Source organism: Heterocephalus glaber, unplaced genomic scaffold (assembly GCF_053883595.1).
Source record: "Heterocephalus glaber isolate CG9 unplaced genomic scaffold, H.glaber_assembly_v1.0 deba00001479, whole genome shotgun sequence".
In the NCBI taxonomy this organism is placed as follows: Eukaryota; Metazoa; Chordata; class Mammalia; order Rodentia; family Bathyergidae; genus Heterocephalus; species Heterocephalus glaber.
Window position 1 is genome coordinate 5,981,687 of NW_028258316.1, and position 22,860 is coordinate 6,004,546.

The window sequence follows — 22,860 nt, forward strand, 5'->3', positions numbered from 1 at the left end:
AAGCACCTGGCAGGAAAAGATGTCTCACACTGGCAACAGGTGCAAAACAGAGGCTTTAATCCGAACAGCAACACAGGTGCAGGGGCTGGGGCCCAGGGGACAGGGAGCCAGGAGGGCCAAGGCCTGGCCTGGGAGGAGGCTGTGCCGGCCTCTCCAGAATCTGTCTTCGAGTCTGACAATCCTGTCCCAACCTCTGCCCAGACCACTGAACCCCTGGGTCGTGCTGCTCGGAGTGCCTTCCCCACAGGTTCTACGGACCCAGACCCAGGAGGGGTGGTGAAGGGCAGGCTAGGAGGGCAGGAGGAAATGGGTAGGCACCTAGCAGCACAACTTGTGCCCCCGGCCCGGCCCGCACTGAGAGCCAGCACCTGGGCCTGGGCACCATCCCTTACCTCATCCCATCATGGAGGCAGGAGGACAAGGAAGCATAGGGTGGCTACCCCCAGCCTGGTCACGCCAGCACCCACCTGCCCAAGGGAGCAGAGCAGGCTGAGTGCCCCAGGGAAGTCACAGTAGCGAAGTGGTGCCAGAAGCAGCCAGGCCTGGGCGCCCGGAGGAATCAGCCCCAAGCCCCTCCCTGAGTCTCTGCTGCCTCTCCATGCTGGGAAAGTTCTGGAAAGGCAGGCCTCACACACTCCAGAGCCCTCCCAGAGCCCAGCACCTACCCAAAGGGCAGCTTTCACAGCTGGGTGACCTCTGGGGAGGGAGAAATGTGGTTATGGCCAAGCCAAGGGCCGGAGAACACAAAAGCCAAGCTGAGGCCCTGGGCCCAGGGGCAGCCTCGATGAGGAGCCTGGGAGCCCGCCAGCTGGAACAGCAAGGCCTCTCCACACCCACCCCATGGCTGGCCACCAACCTCAGCCTCCAGCCCTGCAGCAGACACCCAGATACCCACCCAAACAAGGCCTGGGGAGCAGACCCACCCTGCAAGGAACAGAACTCTAACCCTCGGAAAGGCATGGGTGGGAAAGGGGAGAGAAAGCAATGGAAAGCAAGATGCCCCTTCCCACAGCCCCTGGTCTCCAAGTGGCACTGCAGGAGAGAAGGGGGAGAGGGAGGCCGGGAACAGGAGTCAGGTCCCAGTTCCTCTCTTCTCGCCTGACCGCCACAGAGAGGTCAGGACACTGGCCACACTTTGGTCACTTCTCCCAACCCAGGTCCTTCAGCCCAAGCCCTGCTTAGCACCCACCCCAGTAAACAGCCTCTCATCAAACAGAACACAGGGTGGGGCAGGGGCATCCGGGGTCAGGAGGGCTCGGGAACCCAGCCTGGGTGACTGCAACTCAGCCCTGCTAGCTGGAGGTGACAGGGTGGATGGGCAGCAGGCTCCCAAACTTGAAGTGCTGGATCACGGGGAACTTCTCCAGGCACTGTGAAGGAAGGCAGAGTAGAGAGTAAAGGCCCAAGGGGATCCAGACACCAAGGGTCCAAACCAGAGCCACCCCAGGGGTCTCCATGCTACTCCATGCAGTCGGAGTAGCCTCTGGGCCTTCAAGAAAGGGGGCACCTGTCTCTCCTGCTCCCCACAGCTCTTCCCACCCAAAGAGCCCCCGCTGCAGCAGTCAGACCATAAAACCACATGGGGGGGGGGTGACCCTCCAAAGTGGAAGCCAAGTCCAGATGACAGCAGCTAAGTGACACCACTGGGCCTGGGGGGAAGCTGGACACAAGAGGTAAGAAGGACCTTCCTGATACCGGCACCCTCAGCCTAGCCCTGGTTTTGGCCTGGCAGCGAGGGACATTTGAACACAAGCCTAAGCAGAGGCCAAGGCCCATTTTCTTTTTAGTACCAGGGATTAAACTTGGGACCTTGTGCTTGCAAGGCAGGCGCTGGAACCACTGAGCTAAATTCCCTGCCCTATTTTCTTCAGTTCTCAGTGGTCTGGACTGAGAAAGTCACTTGGCACTTCAAAGTGAGACAACAGGAACCAGCTGACAGCTCCCCAGGCTGTTCCCAGAGCCTTGTGGGGGGCAGGGACACAGCACGCAGGGGTGGCGACCCAGAGCCCAGGGGACAGGGCCTACCAGGGAACTGGGCCCCAGGCCACCGGCAGGGCTGTACCTCCTGTCTCCCGTGCCTGGGGCTCTCAGCCACAGCTTGGCCAGGGTGAGGCTGTTCCCACACCAGACAGGGCTCCTCCCACACCTCCAGCCAGGAACAAGACCTCCTCACTGGGGTGCAACACGAGGCCTGCCTCACTCTAACTTAAGAGGGACAAAGGAGCACCATGACCAGCCCCACTTCCTTCACCCGAGAAACCAGCTGCAGAAGAAGTGGGGAGGGGCACACAGGTGGTCAGCAAGGCCAGAGGTGCCGGGAAAGTGGGGAGCAGGCTGCTGGGGTGGCCCCAGGGGGGTTGGAGCAGCAGATCCAGGCCAGAGGCAAGGCAGCTGCCATTGTGCTGATGTCATCCAGAAGTGGTGGGAGTTTACAAAAGGGCCCCCAGGGCCCTGAATTCCAGAAGGGGTCAAAAGTCAACCTGCCTCCAGCTCTCACACCCGAGAAGCAGCGAAGGCAAGGAGAGCAGAGGCAGAGGGTTCTCCACTCAGCCCTGAGACCCAGGGCCACAGGAGGCCAGGCTGGGCTGAGGCAGAGAAAGTCTACCGCTCTGGGGCAGGAAGTGCCTAAGGCACCAGAGCCTCTGCCACTGAGCCAGGTCCTTCAGCCAGCCCCTCACAGCCTTCCGGGACCAGGGGCCTACATAGCAAGCCTTTAGGCCACCCAGGACCCATGAAGGCACTGGTTCTTCAACTCAGAAAGACCAGGTCAGAGCCAGGATGGTAGCCCACACTGTAATCCCAGCACTCTGGGAGGCTGAGACAGGAGAATGTCATGTTTGAGCCCAGCCTGGGCAACTCAGTGAGACCCTATCTCAGAATAAAAAGAACTAAAAGGGCTGGGGCTGCAGCTCATGTTGGAAGGCTCTGGGTTCAATCCCTAGTACTATAGGAAAAATATAAGTAAATAAAAAGAAAACATATTGGAAACACAAGGTAGTCCCAAATCCTGAGGTCACATAATGCCACTCTTGCCAGCAGCCAACTTAGGCAGGTGACTCTGGCCTTGCTAATCCCTTCTGGACATCAAAGCTGGGGCCCTCGAAGGTCCTGTGGACTGAGAACAGGCCAGAGAAGCATGTCCTTCCTGGGGGTGTGGGGACAGCACACAGCTCCACGGACTCTCGGAAACCAGACACTAAGGGCTACTTCCTAGGACCCCATCGGTGAGTTCTGAGCACTGCAAAGACTTGGGGTTCATAACCAAGTCAGGGAGCTCCAGCAGTGGCCTACAAAGCAGTCTGCCTTACACAGCACCAGGACAAGCAAGCTCCTACCGCCCCTGTGTGCATCAGGGCTCGGAAGGATGCCTCTGGAATTCATGCAGTTTCCAGCTCCAATCTTCTGGATACAAACAACTGTAGAGTCTGGCTACCTTTACGTCATGGACTAGAGTCTGTTCTGTGCGCTGCACCACTGTTTCGAATTTTTTCACAGCATAGAGGATAAAACTCAGGGCCTCACAAGGGCTAAGCAAACCTTCTACCACTGAGCTACATCCCCAGCCTTTTGTAAATTCTGAGACAAGGTCTTGTTAAGTTGCCCAGGACAACCTCAAGCTTGCCAATCTCCTGCCTCACATCCTGATCTTAAACCTTCGTTTTGCCCCTCCCTCAGCTTGTTGCTCTGTAGCTCTCTGCCTCTGGAAGAGGGTCAGGGCCAAGCAGCCATGGAGCCCTCCCTTGCTGAGACAGCCCCCAGCAGCAAGCGGGCCGCAAGGTGGCAGCGTGGCCCAGCAGCACCACCGTGGGACTGGTGGGAGAGGCCAGTCAGGAAGGACAGGACAGAGGGCAGTGACCTGGGCTCTCAGGACAGGGAGAGCTGGGTGGGGCAGCTGTGGAAGGAGCCTGGGCACCCCCAGCAAGGGAGGCTCAGATTAGAGAGGTATGTAGGCTGCAACCTAAACACAGGATGTGAAGTCCAGAGAAGGGAACCGAGGGGGAGGGGCTGAGGAGGAGGGCCAGGCGGTCAGCAGCAGCTCCAGCACTGTTAACCCCTTCAGAGCCATGCATGGAAGCCTCTCACCCCTGCGGTGCTGTCCTGCCTCTGGTGAGGGAAGAAGGAAGCAGACCTTGGGCATCCTCCCAGAGGAGAAGGAAGGAGAAACAAAAGAAGGCACTTTGGGGGCCCACGGCTCCACTCCAGATGAGGGGGCACTGCGCATGCAGGTCGTTCCTGCTCAAGGCCAAGCCCAAGATGTAGGTAGAAAGACATTTGTTCCCACCCTTTTTGGAAAAGGGCAGAAGGCACCAGGCAGGCGAAGGGCAGCAGCATCGAAGCAGCAGGAGCTCGGGAACCCATGGCCTGCCCGGGCACTGGAGGCCACCAGAAGTGGTCCTGAAAGTGCCAGGTCCAGCGTCCCCTGGGCCGTCACCAGCCTGCAGCTACAAACTATAGCTTGACAGAACCATTTAGGATGACGCCTCCAGGAGGCCACTCCACTCCAAGAATGCCTTGCTTCCAGTCACCATGGGAAACACCAGGCTGCTAGCGTGGAAGGGCCTCTGGCAACTGTGTCACCCTAACTCAACAGGACCAGGCAGGAAGAGCCCTGCCCCCAGCAGCAGGGTCTTGCTCAGCCTCTGCACTAATGAGGGCAGAAGTGGGCCTCAGCCCAGCACTTTTCAGACTCCCTGTGGAGAGTCTGAGGCCCCATGTGTCAAGGGGCTGGCCTGAGGGCCACAGCAGAGCAGTGGGCCGCCCTACTCACCTCAGCCTTATACATGCGGATGAGACCTTGGTTCACCTTGGACCACGAGGGGACCGCACTGATGTTCCACAGCTGGTTGGAGTGCTCTGCGAATGGCCCGGTCTTCATCTAGACAACAGAAGCAACAGCTGGGGAGAGCGCCCTGCTTCGCCACAACAGGCACTTTCTGTCTCTCTCACACATGCACACACACACTAGAGCCAAGCCACAGAGTGTGCCCCATGCGGCACACACAAAGCAAGTACAAGTGCCAGAGACGGGGGTGTTCGAGCCTCATCCACCCCCAGGGTCTGTCTGTCGGTCTGTCTCCGGCCCCCCCCAACCAAAACAGAGTCCAACAGGTACTACCACCAAATCTACCAGCCAATGGGAATTAAAATTTCTCCCAAGCCTAGTGTGGTGGTGCACACCTGTAATCCCAGTATGGGGGATTCTGGAAGCTGAAGCAGGGAGATTGCCATGAGTTTGAGACCAGTCTGGTGAACTACACAGCGAGACCTTGTCTCAAAAACAAAAACCCTCTCCCGAAGTCTCTGGTGTGGCTCTTTCAGCTTCCCCAGCCACAGAGCACCTAACCTGCCCGGCCCCACAGCAGGCCTGGTCTGCATCAGCCAGGCAGGGCTAGCAGGGCAGAGGAAGGGGCTGGGAGGGCCTGCCCTGTGCCCTGTGCATGGCAGGTGGCAGGAGAGAACACAAGGGGCCAAAGTGAGGCAGGGCACTGCAGGAAGAAGGCCAGGCTGGCCCACCCGAGAGGCCAGGGCTGACAACCACAGTAGACGCAGGACAGTCCGTCCAGGTCCCTCCTCTTGCCCCAGAGCCTGAGCCTCCAGGAAGGAAGAGAGCGCTGTGCAAGCCCAGTGCAGTTCCCATGACATCAGAAACCACGGTGCCCAGAGGACAGGGGGATGTGCCGAGCTATTAGCCATGCAGTTCACAGCGCCCTCGCCGTTCCTCTGGGCCGGCAGCAGCCTTATGCTGAGAGCAGCCTCAGCACCTGGGCCCCAGGCTGCACAGAAAGATGGAAAAGCAAAGAGGCTGAGTCTGGCAAGGGAGACTTGGGCCTGGAGTGGGTGGAAGTTTCCAGAAGCTGTGCATGAGGCCTGGGAGGAGGGGAGGTCTTTCCAGGGAGAGAAGCCTAAGCTCTGTCTCACAGTGGGGCAGCCTCACCAGCAGGCCCCACAGCTGCTGCTGCTACTGACTGGTTCCCCACTCCCTCGGGCCTTGTACTGTCCAGCAAGGGCAACGCTGGCTAAACTTCTCAGATTTGGGTAAAAAGCTGTCCCTGTCATCTCCTTTCCCTGGCCTATGTCCCCAGAGAGTCTCCAAGTAGCAAGGATAACAGACTTCAGCCAGGCAGGGTCAGGGTGCCCCTTCTACCATCCCTGGAATCCTCCCAGGTACCCCAACCTGCAGGGGCCAAGCCTCCTCGGATCCGGATCCGGAGGAGATGCCCCTCCACAACTCCACCCGGCCTGGCCTCTCCCCTCCCCCAGCTCCCAGCAGGCTCCCAGCCCTGCTGCCCCTCCCACTAGGCTGGGGACCCAGGCACTCTGGGCACACTGTGGGCTCTGTCCCTGTACAGCAGCAGCACCAGGGCTGCTCAGCAAGGGTCCAGGGAAGGGGAGTGAAGGGACAGGGCTCTGCCTTCTGCACCAGCCCTGCCTGCTGGGCTGAGCCAGGGCAGGGCCATGCTGCAGACCCCCGCAGGCCGTCAGTACTCCAGGCTTCCCTAAGTCCTTCAGAAGGAGACTGCATATTGGAAAAGGAAAACAGACGAAGGGAAAAAGGAATCAGGGGCGAGGAGACCAAAAAAAAATGAGCTCATTCTAGCCACAAAGGGAGAAGATCGAGAGCGAGCGTGTGAGCAGGCTGCAGTCCCGCAGTGACCCCAGGGGAATCGTGAGTCAGAGCAGCCATATTGAGCAGGAAATTACTCACAGACGCTGCGTTCCTGCCTTTCCACTCCCCAGAGAATCGGCCTTTTGTAAATGGTTCCTCTGTCAGTAACCGAGGGGGATGGGTGGGGTGGGGGAGGCTCTGCTCTGCGCCTTCCTGTCAGCTCCTTCCCTTCCAGCTGAAATCTGATCCCTCCCTTCCCAAAACTCCAAATTTAGAAGCCAGACTAAAACTGAAATTCTTTTCCTGCCTGCCCTGGGCTCTTAAAGGTACCAGAGCTGCATTTCCTGAGGCAGCAGAAGCCCTGCAGGGTGGAGGGTCCTCACCTGGGATGCCCAGGGGTATAAGGGGTCCAGCAGGAGACTGGGCAGGGCAGCCAGGTTCCACCTCAACTTCTCAGTGTTTTATCTCTGTTACACCAACCCTTAGGATTTCTGGGTCTCCAGAGGCAACACTGCCCCTCCCAAGCAAAGAGCACAGAAGCACCCGGCAGGCTTCGGAGCCCCAGGGTCCAGTAGGTAAGGCCAGGCCACTCGCTCACTGACCAGGGTGTCAAGGATGGCAACCCACGGAAGCACAGGGACTCTGATGAAAAGGCACAACGTGTGCTGCAACCAGCAACCACTTGGGCCCAGCCTCACTGGCCAGGTGGGAAAAGGGGCCCTCGGACGGCAGCTCCTGGGGCAGACCCTCCTAGCACCCACGCTGTCATGGTGCCCAAGGGCCCAGGCCCAAAGCGAAAGCCAGGCTTTGTAGAGAAGATGCGGAATGGCCAAAACTATGTCAGCCCACCCACCTTCTCCCCCCACCGCTCGCAGTTAAATGTCACTGGAACCAAGTTCAGTGTGCCTTTAGCGCCACCTAGTGGCTCCTAGGCCTGACTTCCTGGAGAGGACCTGGGTCTCAAACTTGGGAAGGTTTTGGGTTTTTACAGCAGCCTAACCAACCAACCAAACAAAAACACAAAGTTTCAGCGTGGAATTGATTCTCACAGACCCTGGAGTGTGGCCTGTGCTGGCCTGTTCCCTTGTTAGAATCACTGACAGGGACCCCAGGGCTTGAGCAGCCACCAGGGGGAGCCCGGACAGCTCAGCCAAGCATGGAGCTCAGGGTAGACTGTCCTTTTCCGTTCCCCACCTTGCTCCTCCTCATCCTGGGGACTCCCCAGGGTCTTCAGACCCCCCCCACTCCACCACAGAGAGAGCGCTGTGTGACTGGTTCACAAGGCAGCACCCGGGCTGCCCTTGAGTCCTTTCAACCTTGGGCCCGCGACTGTGCTGAGGGCAGCAGATCTTGAGAAGGAAGCAGTGGGCTCCCAGCCGTCAGTCCCGGCTCCATCTGCTGACTTGGAAAAAATGTGTCATTCCCCTCTGGCCCCTGGAGTTTGGCAGAAGCCTAAGCCGAATGCTGACCAGGAGGAGCAGGGATCTGAGGCTGTTACGCAGGCGTCTCCCCTCTTGGGGGCTGAGAAGAGGCAGCCAGGAGAGCACCCCCTACACAAAAGGCCCCGGGGAGGCAGGCACAGACAGAGGGCAGGCAGCAGACCACACAGCCAAGGCACCCCAGGCAAGTGTGTGGCGGCACAGGGGAGGGAGAATGCAAAGTCCTGCCACCACCCAGAGCAAGGCCCTGGGAGCCAAGGGTCCCCAGGTTTCCTGTGCAATAGCCTGGCAGATGGCTTTAAAACAGGACCTGGCTGTCGTACCCTAAGATTCTGAGTCAGAAAGCTGAGGTTAACAAAGTCCCCAGGCGGTCCAGGGATTTGGCTCAGTGGTTCCGCCACCTGCCCCGAAAGCGCCCAAGGACCCGAGTTTGATCCTCAATACCGAAAAAAACAAATGGGGGGCCGGGGATTTAGCTCAGTGGTTTCACCGCCTGCTGCGTGAGTGCAAGGTCCTGAGTTTGATCCCCGGTACCAAAAAAAAAAAAAAGGGAAAAAAGAAGATTACCTGGGGACTTTTTTTTTTTTTTTGGTACTAGGGATCAAACTCAGGACCTTGCGCTTACGAGGCAGGTATGGTGCCACTGAGCTAAATCCCCAGCCCTTCAGGGCAATCTTGATGAAAGGTTCAAGTCTTAGGCCCTCAGCCGCCCTGTGCAGACAAGGACATCCCAGCCAAGGCTAGCAAACCTTTCCCAAGAGCCGAGTGGGGCTTCTTTTTCTCTTTTTCCTGGCGGGGATGGGGGTGGGGAGGTCCTTCTCAATAGCCACCTCTGGGGCCAGCCGTGCCACCACTGGGCATCACCTTCGGCTGCTCTAAGCCACCAGCCTCACCTCAGTAATGAACAGGATACACTCCAGGAACATGTAGTCCTTGTGGTTCTCGTTCACGGCCTTCTCGTCCACAAAGTGCCTGGGCTCCAGAAATGGGTGGTCTGGGAGGAACAAGAGCCTGGGGTTCAGAACCAGGCCCTCACACCCCTTGGGCACTCAGCCTGGCATACGGACACCACCCGAGGGCCACAGCCTCACCGGGTGTCCTCACACCTCACCTTGCAGGGCTAACACAGGACCTCGCCCTGAGTGCAGCCAAATGCATGTGGTCGTTCTGGTCCGTGAGGGACCACACACACATACACACATACACGCACACACGCACGCACACACGCACACAGCGGTGGGCCCACAAGACTGTAATGGAGGGCTTTGGCAGGGCTCAGTGACAGAGCGCACGCTCAGTGGTCATGGGACCCTGCATTCAACGGACAGCAGTGAAAAAGACGATAGTCACAAAGCTGCAAAAGTCCTCTCACCTAGTTACCCGGCCACCATGATGCCAAAGCGGGGCCTTGTTCCCCACAGCTGTGTGGTGAGGCCAGAGTAAACAAAGCCACTGCAAGCCAGTCGTAGAAAACCAGAGACGTACAATTGAGCACTGAGTGTAATACTCAATAGTGGTAAGGAACACCTGTTTTTAGTGTATTTACTTACTACACTATCTCTTCACTGTTTAGAGAATATGCTTATTTTTAAAAGCTACTGCCAAACGACAGTATGGCACCCAAACAGCCTAGGACACCTCGTGTGCAGTCTCTATTGTCAGGAGGGCGCACCGAGTGACTGCTCTATACAAGCTTCCACTCAGCCTCCCTATAGGCGTGGGGCCTGGGACAAAGGACGTCAGCTTCCAAGGCTCCAGGACATCGAGGACCATGTGGACAGGGCCGAACACGCTGGCTTCAGGACTGGCAAAGACCCTTCACAAGGTCACGGAGCAACCATGGCAGCTGGGTAATCTACCTGGGCAGCAGCAGCAGGGCCTGGCCTGGGCAGTTTGTCCCATGTCGAGAGAGACAACACCCGCTTGACCCAGTGGCCCCGAGCAGCTGGGCACCCGGAGAAGGGCTGCAGCGCAGGGGTGTCCCAAGCAGGCCCAGGCACAGCACTTGGCAGCAGCTCCCTGACGGCCCCCTGGACACAGCTCCACAGAACAGTGGATGACGCTGGTCACCAAAGCAAAGGGCCCCTCATTCTCCACACAAAACCCCGCAGCTGCTACCAGGACCAGACGTGCTATGCACCAGTCCATCATGCACCAGGCGTGGCCCTTGCTCCAGCCCATGTCACCTCCCATCGTCTCAGCGGCACTAGGCTCCCACCATCCCCAGTTTGCCACTCAGGGTCGCAGCAGAAGGTCGACAGCCAGCAGTCTCCATGGGCAGCCACTCTAACACCTGCTTACAAGCTGCTCCCACCTGTCCCGGGCAGGAAGGGAAGGGGGAGGGGTGCAGGTCGCAGGTTGGGGGTTGGCAGCCCCCCAGTACCTATCAGCTGCGAACTGCCCCAGATGAAGGGCAGGAACTGGAAGTCATCCAGGCCCCACACACCCTGGCTGCCAGCCGGCTCCATCCTGTAAGTCTTCTGGAGTTTGCGCATAACCTCCAGGTACCTGCACAGGAGGGGGAGAAAAGGCAGGGGCCTAAATAAGAACTGCTACCTCCCTGTGTGGCCACTGAGGTAAGAGCTCAGCTGCTGTGCTCCAAACAACAGGGCTCCCCCACTCCACACTTGCTCTTCCGGCTGAGGAAAGAGACAAACCCTGACTTGGAAAGTGGGTTCTCACGCCACGAGCTGCTGACAGTTCACAGGGCTCACGGGAGCTCCACTTCCCTAAGCTCGGGTGCTGTTGAGAAGGGCTGGGGTCCAAGGAGAGCAGTTCGTCGGTCCCTCCATACCTGTCCGCCACATGACCAGTGGCCATGTGTCTGAGTCACCTGCAGGCCATCACACACACCATGCCTGTGACCTCAGCATGGCCAGCATGCGCTGGGAATGGTGGCTCCATACAACCAAGGGCTGCCTGGCACGAGGGTGCAGATTAGAGTCCCTGCCTGGCCTGGGATAACTTTGGCAGAGCTGAGCTCTCTGGGCCTTGGTTTCCCTGCTGCTTCCCAGGAGCATGGTGAGGATGCAGCATTTAGGAGGAGGCTCCCGGGACAAGGACCACATACAGGCTCCTTGCCCTGCCACTCCTGCTGGCTTTCCTGGGAGCAGAATGTGAAGCTGGTGGGAGGAGAGGCCTTGGGCCTCATCCACAGCAGGCTTGGTCAGGACAGGATGAGAGCCGTGAACCATGCGGGAGACCCCTCCAGTGTCCCGTCTGCAGCCTGACCAGAAGGAGGAGGAAGATAGAAGAGACCCTTGGCCCCTGCCACGGGTGGCCACCCCACCCTCCCTCCTCACCGATTGAACACCTTGAAGACAATGGCTATCTGGTCATCCACCTGCAGCACCCCAATCTTGCAGAGGCAGCAGAGGAAAGCAGCAAAGGCTGCCTCATGCCCTGGGGAGAAAGAGGCTGAAGTTGACAGTGTTGGAGAGTGCTGGGAGTGCTCTTCGTCTCCCTCCAAGGAGGAAGGCCACTGCAGAGAGAATGGGGCCTCTTCCATGTCCAGAACGACCTCGGTCCTGTTCAGAGCTACTGTGCTGTAATTCTACTGCTAAGAGGCCCAGAGGCTGATGCCAGAACAAGGTGGCTACCCCACCCGGTTTACTGAGCACCTCCACTGGGGAGTCCCGGCCCCTGTCAAGCACCAAGGAGAGTGTGATGAATGGCCCTGCCCTCGTGGAGCAGATGGTCTGGCAGGGATGCTGGACGGTGGCTATCTAGTCACTGCTATGGTTCTGCTCCTGAGGGAAGAAGGAAGCGGAAGGAGCAGCAGCTCTTCCAGTTTTGTAAAGCAGGGACTTCACCAAAACAGGATCCCCTGGGCTTGAGGCCACCCCCAACCTAGGGAGCCCCTGCTTTTCAGGTGCCCATATGGTCCCTTTCTTCAAAGTGCAGTCAGCCAGCTGGGCATGCCTATAACCCCAGCACTTGGGAGGCTGATCACCGCAAGTTCGAGGCCAGCCTGAACTACACAGTAAGGTCAAGGTCAGCCTGAACTGCATAGTGAGACCCTGTCTCAAAAAAAACAACAGAAAAAGTCCAGTCAGCTTGACCAAAATAGACAACAGGGCCAAAGAGCTCAGCAGCAGAGAACGGGGTGGGGGATCGGAGGCATCAGGGAGAGGGAGAAACCACCAAAGCACTGCTCTCAGCCACATCGAGAGCTGCAGGAGGTGCCGGAGGAAGGGTCACTAGGGTGCTAGGGTGCTGCTGCAGGGCCTGCAGAGACGCCTTTAGAGAGAAGCAGTCAGCCCTGCACTCGTGGCATCAGTGCCCCTGGTGCGCCGACCGGGAGATGCTGCGCCAGCCGCCCACACCCACGACTGTGCCCTCTGATACAGGCACCCTGCTGGCCCCAAAAGCTGCAGGGGGGTGGCAAACTCTTGCTGGGCTGGAGCAAGAAGAAAGCAGCCCTAGAAGGAAAGCAGGGGAACCAGGCCAGTGCAGAGCCCGCCAGCAGGCGGCGGTACCTGTGCCATAGTCGATACGTGTGGAGTTGCCCACGGACTCCTTCAGGTAAACAGCCACTTCGGGCACAGCCGCTGCCAGATGGGTGGGGACCACTGTGGCCACAAGGTTTTCTGCTTCCTGATAACATGAGAGACACAGAGCAGTGGCAACAGATTAGGCAGTGTCTCAAGGGGCAGTGACGGCACCATGCCAATGGCCACGAGGCCAGGGCATGTGCCCCCACACAACAGGAAGACCACCTTGGGGTGGCTCAGCACCTGCTGCCCCCCCAGTCAGCACTGGGGGGTCAGGACTATCATGCCCACAGCCACCCTCTCTCTCCATACCCACAGGGCAGCAAGACCCTGTGCCATAAATCCAGCAGAAGGCTTTTATTTTGGGGGGTTCTGAGCATTAACCCTGGACTAGTCAAATGCTCTGCCAACTGAGCCACTTCCCCACCCTGGCTCTTTTTAAATTTTTCTTTTTTTTGTTAACTTTGAGACAGGGTCTTACTAAGTTGTCCAGCCTGGCCTTGACTTGGGATCCTCCTGCCTTATCCTCTCAAGTCACTGGGATCAGAGGTGTGTACCAGTGTGTCCAGCCAAGTGGCATTCTTCATAGTGGCCAAAATGAAATGTCCATCAATGATGGAAGGAATAAGCTGTGGCATACTCCTCCGATGGAATACTACACACCAAAGAGAAAGATCTACCACTATACATGACAACATGAACAAACTTCATAGATGTAACATCAAGCAGAATAAGCCAGGCATGGATGTGAAGTTCAAAGACACCCAAAGGAATCAATGTATGGTATAGAAATCAGGGGGACACCAATTGGGCGGGCACTGCTGCAGAGACGGAATATCTGTAGCTTAACATGAATGATGTAAAAACATGCAGAGACCCACCAAGCTGTAAAACTAGGACTCGGCAACTCTCTTCTCAGTTAGACCTTAGCACAAGTCTGCAGGAGCTGTGCACCCGAGGCACCCTCCCAGCACAGCACTCCCTAGGTCCTGGTGCTGCGTTCTGCTCTCCAAGCTCAGCTAGACCTGGCACAGGAATCTCCTGAACAGCTGGCAGCCACCTGCGGCCCTAGGCTCAACCCGGCCGACAGGACCCTCACATTTGGGGCACTGGCCTGAGCCCGGATCGTCTGCTCTGAACAGGTAACATCTCCAGAGATAAAAACGAGAACACGCACAAAGGGTGCAGAAGCCCTGGCTGCCCCAGCCCACACAGGCCCACACTCCAAGCCTCCTGTGGGGCTTCTGACCTAGGAGGCGGGGTGGGGTGGAGTGGGGCAGAGCCGTCTGGGGAGATGAGCGGGACCTGTCACAAGACCCCAGGACCCCGCACATAGGGCTGCTCGGGTGCCCACGAGAGACTTGACGCCACGAGAAGCCACCATCGTGACTTCCCACCGTAGCCCATGGTGCATTCCTCAGATGAAGCGGGTACTTTTATTTTTGCTTTTATCTTCTTTTCCTTTTGTTCTGTTCAAGTTCACTCTGCAGAGCTGGTTTCTCCCATACACATTCACCCTGCACTTTTCAAATAAACTTTTGGCACTGTTTTCGGCCCAATTCTTTGTTCGAGGTGAGAAGGGCTGGAAATACTTTTGATTGGCGAGCCCTTTCTGAAGGAGCTTCCTGGTAACACTTCGCACACTGCTGAGCCGCACAGGCGCCTACTTTCACTGCCCCTCGCCACAAGGCAGAGCACCGTGTATGGCACCACACGGCCCCTCTTGAACCTAGCAGTGGATCACTGGGTCCCTTCCACTGAGCCTTAGGCAGCGTCCTTGTGCTTTTTCACAGCTACACAGCATTCCGCAGCCTGGCCGCACAGGTGTCTCTCAGTGAGCCTTCCAGGGGGCCCATCTGCTGCTAACACAGTAACTTAGTAAGCAGCCTTGTAGCTGGGGGCATAGTTCAGTGGTAGAGAACGTGTTTAGCCCTCAAGAGGCCTGGGTTCCATCAGCATTACCAACCAATCAATCAACTAGCCAATAAATGCCTCATGCAGCCAGGCATGGTGGTGCATGTCTGTAATCCCAGGGGAGGCTGAGGCAGGAGGATCACCATGAATTTTCCAGGCCAGCCTGAACTGTAGCGTGAGACTGTCTCAAAAAAAAAAAAAAGCCCCACACAAAGGGTTGTGTAACCATAGCCAGTCCCAGGAGATGAGATGGCTGGGACATGGGTGAACGCGTGGGTATCTGGGGACACAGAACGGCCCTGTTAACAACCCCTGCGATGTGCCCTCCCCACCTGCCCCGCCCCAGCGGCCTCACCTCATGGAGCTTGGCGTACCAGGTCCTGAAGGCCTTGTTCCCAAAGCGTGAGGGCTGGTCCACCGGAGGGGTCTCGTCAATCCACCTGTCCAGCGTGTTGAGAAGCACGACCAGCTTCTCGATGGCCTGTGGGGTAACAGGCCCAAGTGACCAGGGGCCCAGCCTGGAGCCACAGAGGGGCCCAACAGCTGCCAGGCAGTGACCACAGGTGTGCCAGCTGTGCCCTGTGCTCCTGTGGGCCTCTGCCCCAGTCCCCTGGTCCCGAATAGGAAGCAGCTCAGGGGGGCCCGGAGAGCTCGCCAAGGGAGGAGCAACAGGCCAACAGGGCCAGGTGGGCAGCTGCAGCACTGTTCCTAGACCCAGCCGACCCAGGAGAGGCTATGGGAAAAGCACAAACTCCAGCCTGACCTTTGTTAAGATGGAGTCTATTCAGGCCCCGAGCCTGCTGCACAATACCTACCCCTGCAGAATGCCAAAGTGTGAAAGGAAGAAAACAACGGGAGCTGGCCACCCAGAAATAAACACTGTTGACTGACTTTTTTGTTTTTGAGACAAGGTCTTGCTATGTAGTCCAGGCCAGTACTGAGCTTGGCGTGCAGCCGAGGCTGGCCTCAAATTCCCAATCTCCCTGCCTCAGCTTCCCAAGTGCAGGGATTATAGATGGGCACCAACAACCACACCTAACTAACACTACCCACATTTCAACACCTCTTCTGTTTTGCCTCGTTTTTGCAAGGTATGGAGATGGAACCCGAGAGCACTGAGCTACATTCTCAACTCTTCGCATTTAATTTTGAAACAGGGTTTTGCTAAGTTGTCCAGGCTAGGCTTGAACTTGCAATCCTCCTGCCTCAGCCTCCTGAGCAGCTAAAATCAGGTGTGTGGCAGAATTGCCTGCTATCTTGTACTCATACACTGTTTGCTGTGGTCTGGCCAGGTGTTGTGGTTGGGATCTAAAATGTCCCAGCTTCAGAGGCGGGGCTTGTGGGAAGCTGCACTCATCTGTGGGGGATGCACAGCTGAGTGTGCTGCTAGGCAGTGGGTCTGGTTCAAAGAGGTAGGTGGACAGGGTGGCCCAGAAGGTGCCCCTGGCCCCTGCAGCCATGGCATGAGCAGCTGTCCTCTGCCACGCCCTGCCATTGTGCTGCTTCTGCCTTGGAGCCAGCCAACCACGGACTCAGTCTGCTAAAGCCCGAGCCAAAATGAACCGCTCCTCCTCTAAGCCATACTGAGTACGGTGTCTCGGGGCTAGGAAGGTGCAGACACCCTGGCAAGGACTAGCAAGGGAGAGGAGTGGCTGTGAGCTCGGAAGCCGCCGTGTCTTCATCGCCAACTGAGGGCAGTGCACTGCACTTTCTGAGGCACAGAGGCTGCAAGGCGACGCCCACTTGTGGCCTCACTCCGCAGCAGCACACACCTCACTCCTAGCCTGCCACAGAATCTCACGAGTAAGTAGTACAGGGCTGATGCAAGGTCAGTGGTTCAAAGGGTTCCTCACTGTCGAACCCCTGGGTCACTTCCCATCAAGTTGCCACCACAGAAAACACCGTGGGAAAGAGCCTGGCAACCAGCCTTACTGAAGTGCTGTAGAGGGCATCGGGTCTGCAGCCCGGCTCGCTACGCCTTTCCCACAGGAAACCGCCCGGGAATTGGGACTGGTGACACAGGTTCGAGGCATCGGGACAGAAAATGTGACTGGGGAGGAAATCGGATGGGACCTCCAGCCCAAAGCAGGTCGGCAAGGGAGGCTGGAGTGCTCCTGCATGTGGCTCAGGGAAACAGACCAGTGCAGAGGGCTGTAAAGGCCATTCAAAGTCAGGCTGCCCTGCGGAGTGGGGCCCTGCCAGAAGTGATCTTGCCTGTGTCTACAGGAAAAAGCAGCTTAAGGAGAAACCTCAGCCAGGTGTGGTGGTGCACCCTGTAATGCCAGCACTCTAGAAGGCTGAGAGGAGGACTGCCCAACCTGGGCTACTTAGTGAGACCTTGTCTCAAAATTAAACATTGAAAACAACAAAAAAAATGGAGCTGAAGCTATAACTCAGGGCTTGGGCGCTCCTGGGGAACCAGCATGGTGACGGCCACAGGTAAAGCTGTGCTGGAACTGCAAGACATCAAGTGCAGGCCCCCACGGGGCACAGAGCACCCAGGGCGCCAGTCACTCTGAGGTGGGCTGGGGCTGATGGATGTGCTGGGCTCACCCCTGGCTGCACAGCTCCCATGATAAACAGAGCCCCTGCCTGCTGTGCAACCCGATGCTGACCTGCTGCTTTCCCCTCTCCTATGCTGGGGGCACAGGAGGGGAGACATTTCCTGCAGGGGGTGCAGCTTCCCTTTAACACCTGCCTGAGGGCAGACGGCTGGGGCACAAAACTGCCTTTCAGCCATGTGACAGCAGGTGCTGCCACAGCCTAGCTTTTGAGGTGCAGGTCCCCAGGATCTGCTCAACAGTCCTGACCTCCTACAGCAACTGGGTCTATGGCTGCTGGGGAAGCACCGGGTCCCTGGGGAACCCGGTCTCAACAGGCACTGAGGGGATAAAGAAGGTGGCTGGAGGCCAGCGGGACCAGGCCCCAGCTGCTGCTCTGCTGGCTGGCCATGAATAATCAGGACTCTACTCCCTGGGGCTGCCCCTTTGTCTGGCGGGCTGGGAGGAGGACTGCAGGGGACAGACTGTGGGCCAGAATCCTTGGAGCACAAAGGCAGATCTGAGTTCCCTACTCCAACGAACTTTCTGGATTTCATGGGTCAGGAAAATCTTCCCTAAAATATTAGTAGCCAACTTTTTTTTATTTTTGGTACCGGGGATCGGACTCTGGATCTTGCGCTTGCAAGGCAGGCAGCCGAACCACTGAGCTAAATCACCAGCCCACCAATTTTTAATTCTGCCCCCTTAGCATTACAACAAACAAAAATAACCCTCCCATCTACTATCACCTTTGTTTTACAAAAATCAGTATTAGTTCCCACACAGTAGGGCAGGCATTATGAGAGAGAGACAGCTCCTAGTCACAGAGTAGACAACCAACCTCGCCCTTGCTTGTGCTCTGCTCTGGGGGATGGAAGCTGCTGGCCTAGACTGCTCTGCTCTCAGGAGCTGCAGCTGCCATCTGTGCCGTGGGAGGCACAGGGGAGGATGTGGGAAGAGAGCTCTGCATGTTGCCACCACCACACAGCCTGAGCCACTGACAGCCCTGGGCAGCAACTGGGAGGTGTCTGGAGACCAAATCAGTCACCTCTGCGCCCAGAGAGAGGAGCAGCCCCTGTTCCAGTGAGGGATGAAGACTTTCAGCAGCAGCAACAGCATGGCTGAGGGTCAGAACTGAAAGTCACTCATCCCAACTAGGAACAGCACAGGCACCTGGGTGTGTGGGCATGGGCAAAGACCTCCAGTGTGGGGTCTCCATGGTTCCTCACCACGGGAGCTGCGTGCATCTGTTCCCACTCTAGAGATGAGGACACAGGGTCAGATGGGACAAGGTGACTCGGCTCAGAAGTGGCACATCAATGAACACTCTTGCCTCCAGAACCCCAACACATAAATGCGCTGCCACCCTGCCAGAATGACAGCTCTTTCAGGAAGGCAACACCAGATCAGTGCAGTCGTCATGTAGAGTCTCAGGCAACCGAGGGACCCAAAAGGGATCTGGCAGCCAAGCATTTGCTGGGGTAATTAGCTACTGCCCTTTAATTAGCTCTCCCCATGACAGCCCGGCCCAGAGATCAGCTGGGCATCCTTTGCCACAGGCCCCAGGAGAACCTTCTCCTCCTTTCCAGCCTGTGCCTGGAGCCATGCCCAAGAAGCTGCCCGGCCCCAGCACAGCAGACAGAATAGGCCCGGGCCACCAGCAACCAGCGTGGGCCAGAAGAAGTGGGTGCACCAGCAACACAACAGTGGGCAGACAGGGCTGTGCTGGCCTCAGGTCACATGGAGAAACTGGGCCAGGGCAAGCAGCCTGCACGTGTGGCCAGAGGCTGGGCAGCCCAGGCACAGGGAGACTACTCAGGCCCTGATGTCTCAGACAAGAGGCTCAAGGTGGCTGTGGGCCAACTGGGCCATCACCCTAGGAGGCCAGTGGGACCTAGTCCTGGGAGATGGCACTATGACAGCCAACAGCCTGCAAGACCACAGCCTCCAATGGCCCCACCGCCTGCCCCCAGGCCCTGCCCTTCCCACACAGTAAGCCTGGGTCAAAGAACCACAAAGCACACAGGGCAGTGTGAACCCAAAGGCGGGAAAAAAGCACCTGCCCTGACTCAGCACTGCCACTGCAGGCCAGAACCCTCAGGAAGGCAGGCCACAGATGTGTGACAGGACCCTTTGGAGCAGCACCTACAGTGGGGGCTTGTGTGGCAGCCGCTTATACCACAGCAGAGCAGGAGCTCGCAATGTCCTGAGATGCGTGCTGGCACTGGGGCCGCCCAGGAGCTGGGCATGAGGGGAAACAGGGAGAGATCAGTTTTGTGTTCACTTATGTACAATTCCCTAGTGATCTCTCACTAGGGTGGTTATTTCTTTTGGTATGGTTTGGTTTGGTTTTTGGGGTACCGGGAATTGAACCCAGGGCCTTCACACTGAGCTACATCCCCAGCCCTTTATTTGAGATAGAATCTCAATAAGTTCCCCAGGCTGGGCTTGAACTTTCAATTCTCCTGCCTCAGCCTCCAAGACTGCTGGCACTGCAGGTGTGTACCACCACATCTGAATGTCATCTTTTTTAATTTCAAAAATTATATTAAAAATACCAGTTAACAGCCAGGCGTGGTGGCACATGCCTGTAATCCCTGCACTCAGGAGGCTGAGCCAGGAGGATTGCCACAAGTTCAAGGTCAGCCTGAACTACAAAGGGAGACCCTACCTCAAAAAACTAAAAAAAGGATACCCATTAGGGCTGGGGTGTAGCTCAGTGGTATTATTTGCGTTCTCGAGCCCCTGGGTTTAATCCCCAGCCCGGCAAACAAAACAAAACACCAGTTAGCAAAAATGCAGGTTATTAAACTGTATGTTTGTCTTGATCCCCTTTATAAGTATTTGTCTATACAGATTTAAAATAGGAGAGCAGCCAGGGATTGAGCTCAGTGGTTCCGCCGTCTGCCTTGCAAGCACAAGATCCCGAGTTTGATCCCCAGCACCAAATAAATAAATAAATAAATAAATAAATAAATAAATAAATAAATAAATAACAGGAGAGCAATGACAGCAAAACACACACACATGTGCTCGGGCAACCTGTCTTCTGCACGGCCCGATGTGTGCAGCCACCCCACCTGCACCCACCTCCGAGACTGTGTACTCCAAGCTCAGCTTCTTCCCCTTCACACCTTCGTTGAGGGTGAGGATGAATCCGATGTAGTCAGCGTACGCCTACCAAAGAGAGGGGCGTGGGGGGCCGGAGATTTAGCTCAGTGGTGCTGCTGCCTGCCCCGCAAGCGCAAGAACCCGAGTTCGATCCCCCGTACCCAAAAAAATAATAATAAAGAAAGGGGTGTGGGGCCAGGAGACAGGTAAGACGCCCACCCCAGCTCCCCAGGCTCCCACATAGTGCAGCAGTACACAGGGGAGGCCAAGTTCTCGCACCCCTCAACAGAGTGGTGATCCAACCACACGGACCCAACCTCCAGCCAGTCCACTGAGTGCACCCAGCGGCTCCGGCAGCCTTTACATGACATCCCACGAGGAAGGCACCGTTGTTGTTCCCACTCTAAGGAGACCAAGTATTGGGAGAAGAGATTTGCCCAAGACCTCCTCAGACATGGAGCTGGGAGCCCACCAGCTTCTCCCCAAAGTGGAGCCCTGAATGTTCCCCACCACGCTATACCACTAGGAGGTCAAGACCACGCCAGGATTCCCAGGAACATGATCAGTCCCGGCCCTAGTTCCAGGCACAGGCCAGGGTGTCTGGCTGCTGTGCAGATGCCCAAGAAGGAGGTGCTTCCTGCCTATAGCCAGGCCAACCTGGTCCCAGCTTCCAGCTTGAGCCTTTCTTCCATGCTTGGCTGGCAGGGAGCAGAAAGCTCTGAGGTCCAGGCCCCTCGGGAGGCAGACGCTAGGGGCAAGGGACTCCTGCCTGGTCTTGTTTCTTCATTCCTACTCCCCCTTGCTTTTGTCTTTCTCCTCATTCAAACCTGGGACCAGCCCTGAGAAGCAGCATGGTTTCTAGAATGGAGCAGTCCTACCCCAGGACCCTCCAGCAGACCACATGGGTCCTCACCAGGCCAGGGAAACTGTCCTTCAAAGTACGATGGGAGGAGGGGCCGGGGATTTAGCTCAGTGGTTTCACCACCTGCTTCTCAAGCGCAAGGACCTGAGTTCGATCTCCAGTACCAAAAACAAAAACAAAACAAACAAACAAACAAAGTACAATGGGAGGCAAGAGCCAGAGTCAGGTCTGGGTTCAAGTGAACCAGAGGTTCAGGGCGATTTGGCTCCCGGAGGGTGTTTGGCAGCAACAACTGGGGAAATGAGCGCCTACTGGGCAGAGCCAGGGGAGATGTCCCCAGGCTCAGGACAGCCCTTTGCAAGAAGAATCATCCACCTGCGATGTCACTGGTGCTGAGCTTGAGAAACTCAGAGGCAGAGCAACCCAGATGATGAAAGGACCCAAGCCAGGTCCCTGGAGCAGCCGACGGGACTGAGGTCTCTAGCCCGTGAGGACTCAGAAAAGGTGTGATAACCATCTCGGAATATTGAGAGGGCAGGCTTGTGAAAGAGGGAGCCTCACGCTATCCCAAGCCCCGGTGAGAGCCAAACATGGAAGCCATGGCGCCTGGGCCCAGTGCAAGCACAGCAGGTGCACCGTGGCGAGCCCACTCAGTACTCAGGGCCCTGCGCCTGCCTCCCAGTCTGTCCGTCTGTCTGTCCGAGTGAAACTATCCACCCAGCTGACCAGTCCAGGCCTAGGTACCTGGCTAGAAATGGGCCCAAAGCCTGCCCTGAGCATTTGAAATTATTCTTCTCAGTCTCCGTCTTTCCACAGCCTGGAACACAGGCCTGGAGCCACAGGCTGCTGCCTTCTGCCCACCCTTTGCGCTGAGCAGCAGAGAAACTCAGTCTGCCACCCCTTGTGCTGGGCCTGGCTCCAGCTCTTTTTAGTCACAGCCCTGGGCAAGATGGCCATGAGACAGACTCTCCTCCCTTTGCACGCTACCTCCCGCCTCTGCTATTACTTCGGCCAAGAAGCGCCCACTATCACTTAGGACACTCAGGTTCAGCCAGAACAACAGCATCAGGCCGAGAAAAGCACTGTCGGAAAAGTCCAGGTCCTCAGCCCGGTTCTGATGCCTCGGTGCAGACCCCAGTACCTGAGAACGCTTCCATTTGCCCATGTCCGGAACTGTGTGGATCTCCTTCTTCGGAATGATGAAGTTCTGCGTGGCTGGAGGGGTCTCCTCTGAAGACTCTTGAGAAAGGAGCCAAGAAGGCAGTTAGGGGAACAGAATCCCCCCAGCTCTTTCTCCTTTGTAACATTTTTTGTCTGGGTACATTTTTGTGGTTCATAATGCATACATTCATCAAGGGGAGTCCACACATACACTGTGGCATCTTAGTCCTCTTCATTTCCCCTTCTCACTCCTGCCTCCATCCCGAGACCCATCTGCAAAAGATCTTTCTCACTCTTAAACCAAGACTCCAACACCTGAGCCCTAGTAAGATCAGAATCGTCCTCCAGGACAGACTGACGCGTGTCAGCCAGACCTGCTGGCCTCCTGCCTTTCTTGCTCTGCAAGAAATAAAAAGCCAGTCACTGGTGTTGTCTTCAACAACCATGCCTTCGCCTCCTGCTTGCCTACCTGACAGGACAGTCAGAAGGAAAAACAATACATGTTGCACCAAGACTGGACACCACCACCCCCAGCCTCCTGAATGAAAGAGAGGTGACATGCCCATGATCTCCTGGCCAGGGAAGGCTGGCAGCTGATCTGGGAGGGAAACAGGAGCTGTCTGGCACGTCTGTGGAAGTGCAGGTCGGCATGGCCTGCCACGGGGCAGCTCAGCTCTACCTTTTGAGTACAAACTGCACATAGGACCCGCCGGGCAAGGGCCCTGCTGGCGGC

General features: G+C 57.0%; 1 protein-coding gene across 3 annotated transcripts in view; it reads right to left on the minus strand.

The window, feature by feature from the left end:
* Positions 1 to 35: 35 nt before the first annotated feature.
* Positions 36 to 22,860, minus strand: part of Ptpa (protein phosphatase 2 phosphatase activator) — a 29,028-nt gene continuing 6,203 nt past the window's right edge. For 2 of the 3 annotated variants that reach the window (XM_087182726.1, XM_004849140.4), the window contains exons 2-10: positions 22,108 to 22,205; positions 20,084 to 20,170; positions 14,809 to 14,934; positions 12,525 to 12,642; positions 11,349 to 11,448; positions 10,430 to 10,554; positions 8,940 to 9,040; positions 4,769 to 4,876; positions 36 to 1,370 (exon numbers count right to left, since the gene is read on the minus strand). In XM_087182726.1, coding sequence (XP_087038852.1) covers positions 1,293 to 1,370; positions 4,769 to 4,876; positions 8,940 to 9,040; positions 10,430 to 10,554; positions 11,349 to 11,448; positions 12,525 to 12,642; positions 14,809 to 14,934; positions 20,084 to 20,170; positions 22,108 to 22,131 — 867 coding nt within the window. In that variant the 5' untranslated portion in view covers positions 22,132 to 22,205 and the 3' untranslated portion in view covers positions 36 to 1,292. The remainder of the gene's footprint in view (positions 1,371 to 4,768; positions 4,877 to 8,939; positions 9,041 to 10,429; positions 10,555 to 11,348; positions 11,449 to 12,524; positions 12,643 to 14,808; positions 14,935 to 20,083; positions 20,171 to 22,107; positions 22,206 to 22,860) is intronic. The other variant, XM_013073667.3, reaches the window with a different exon arrangement.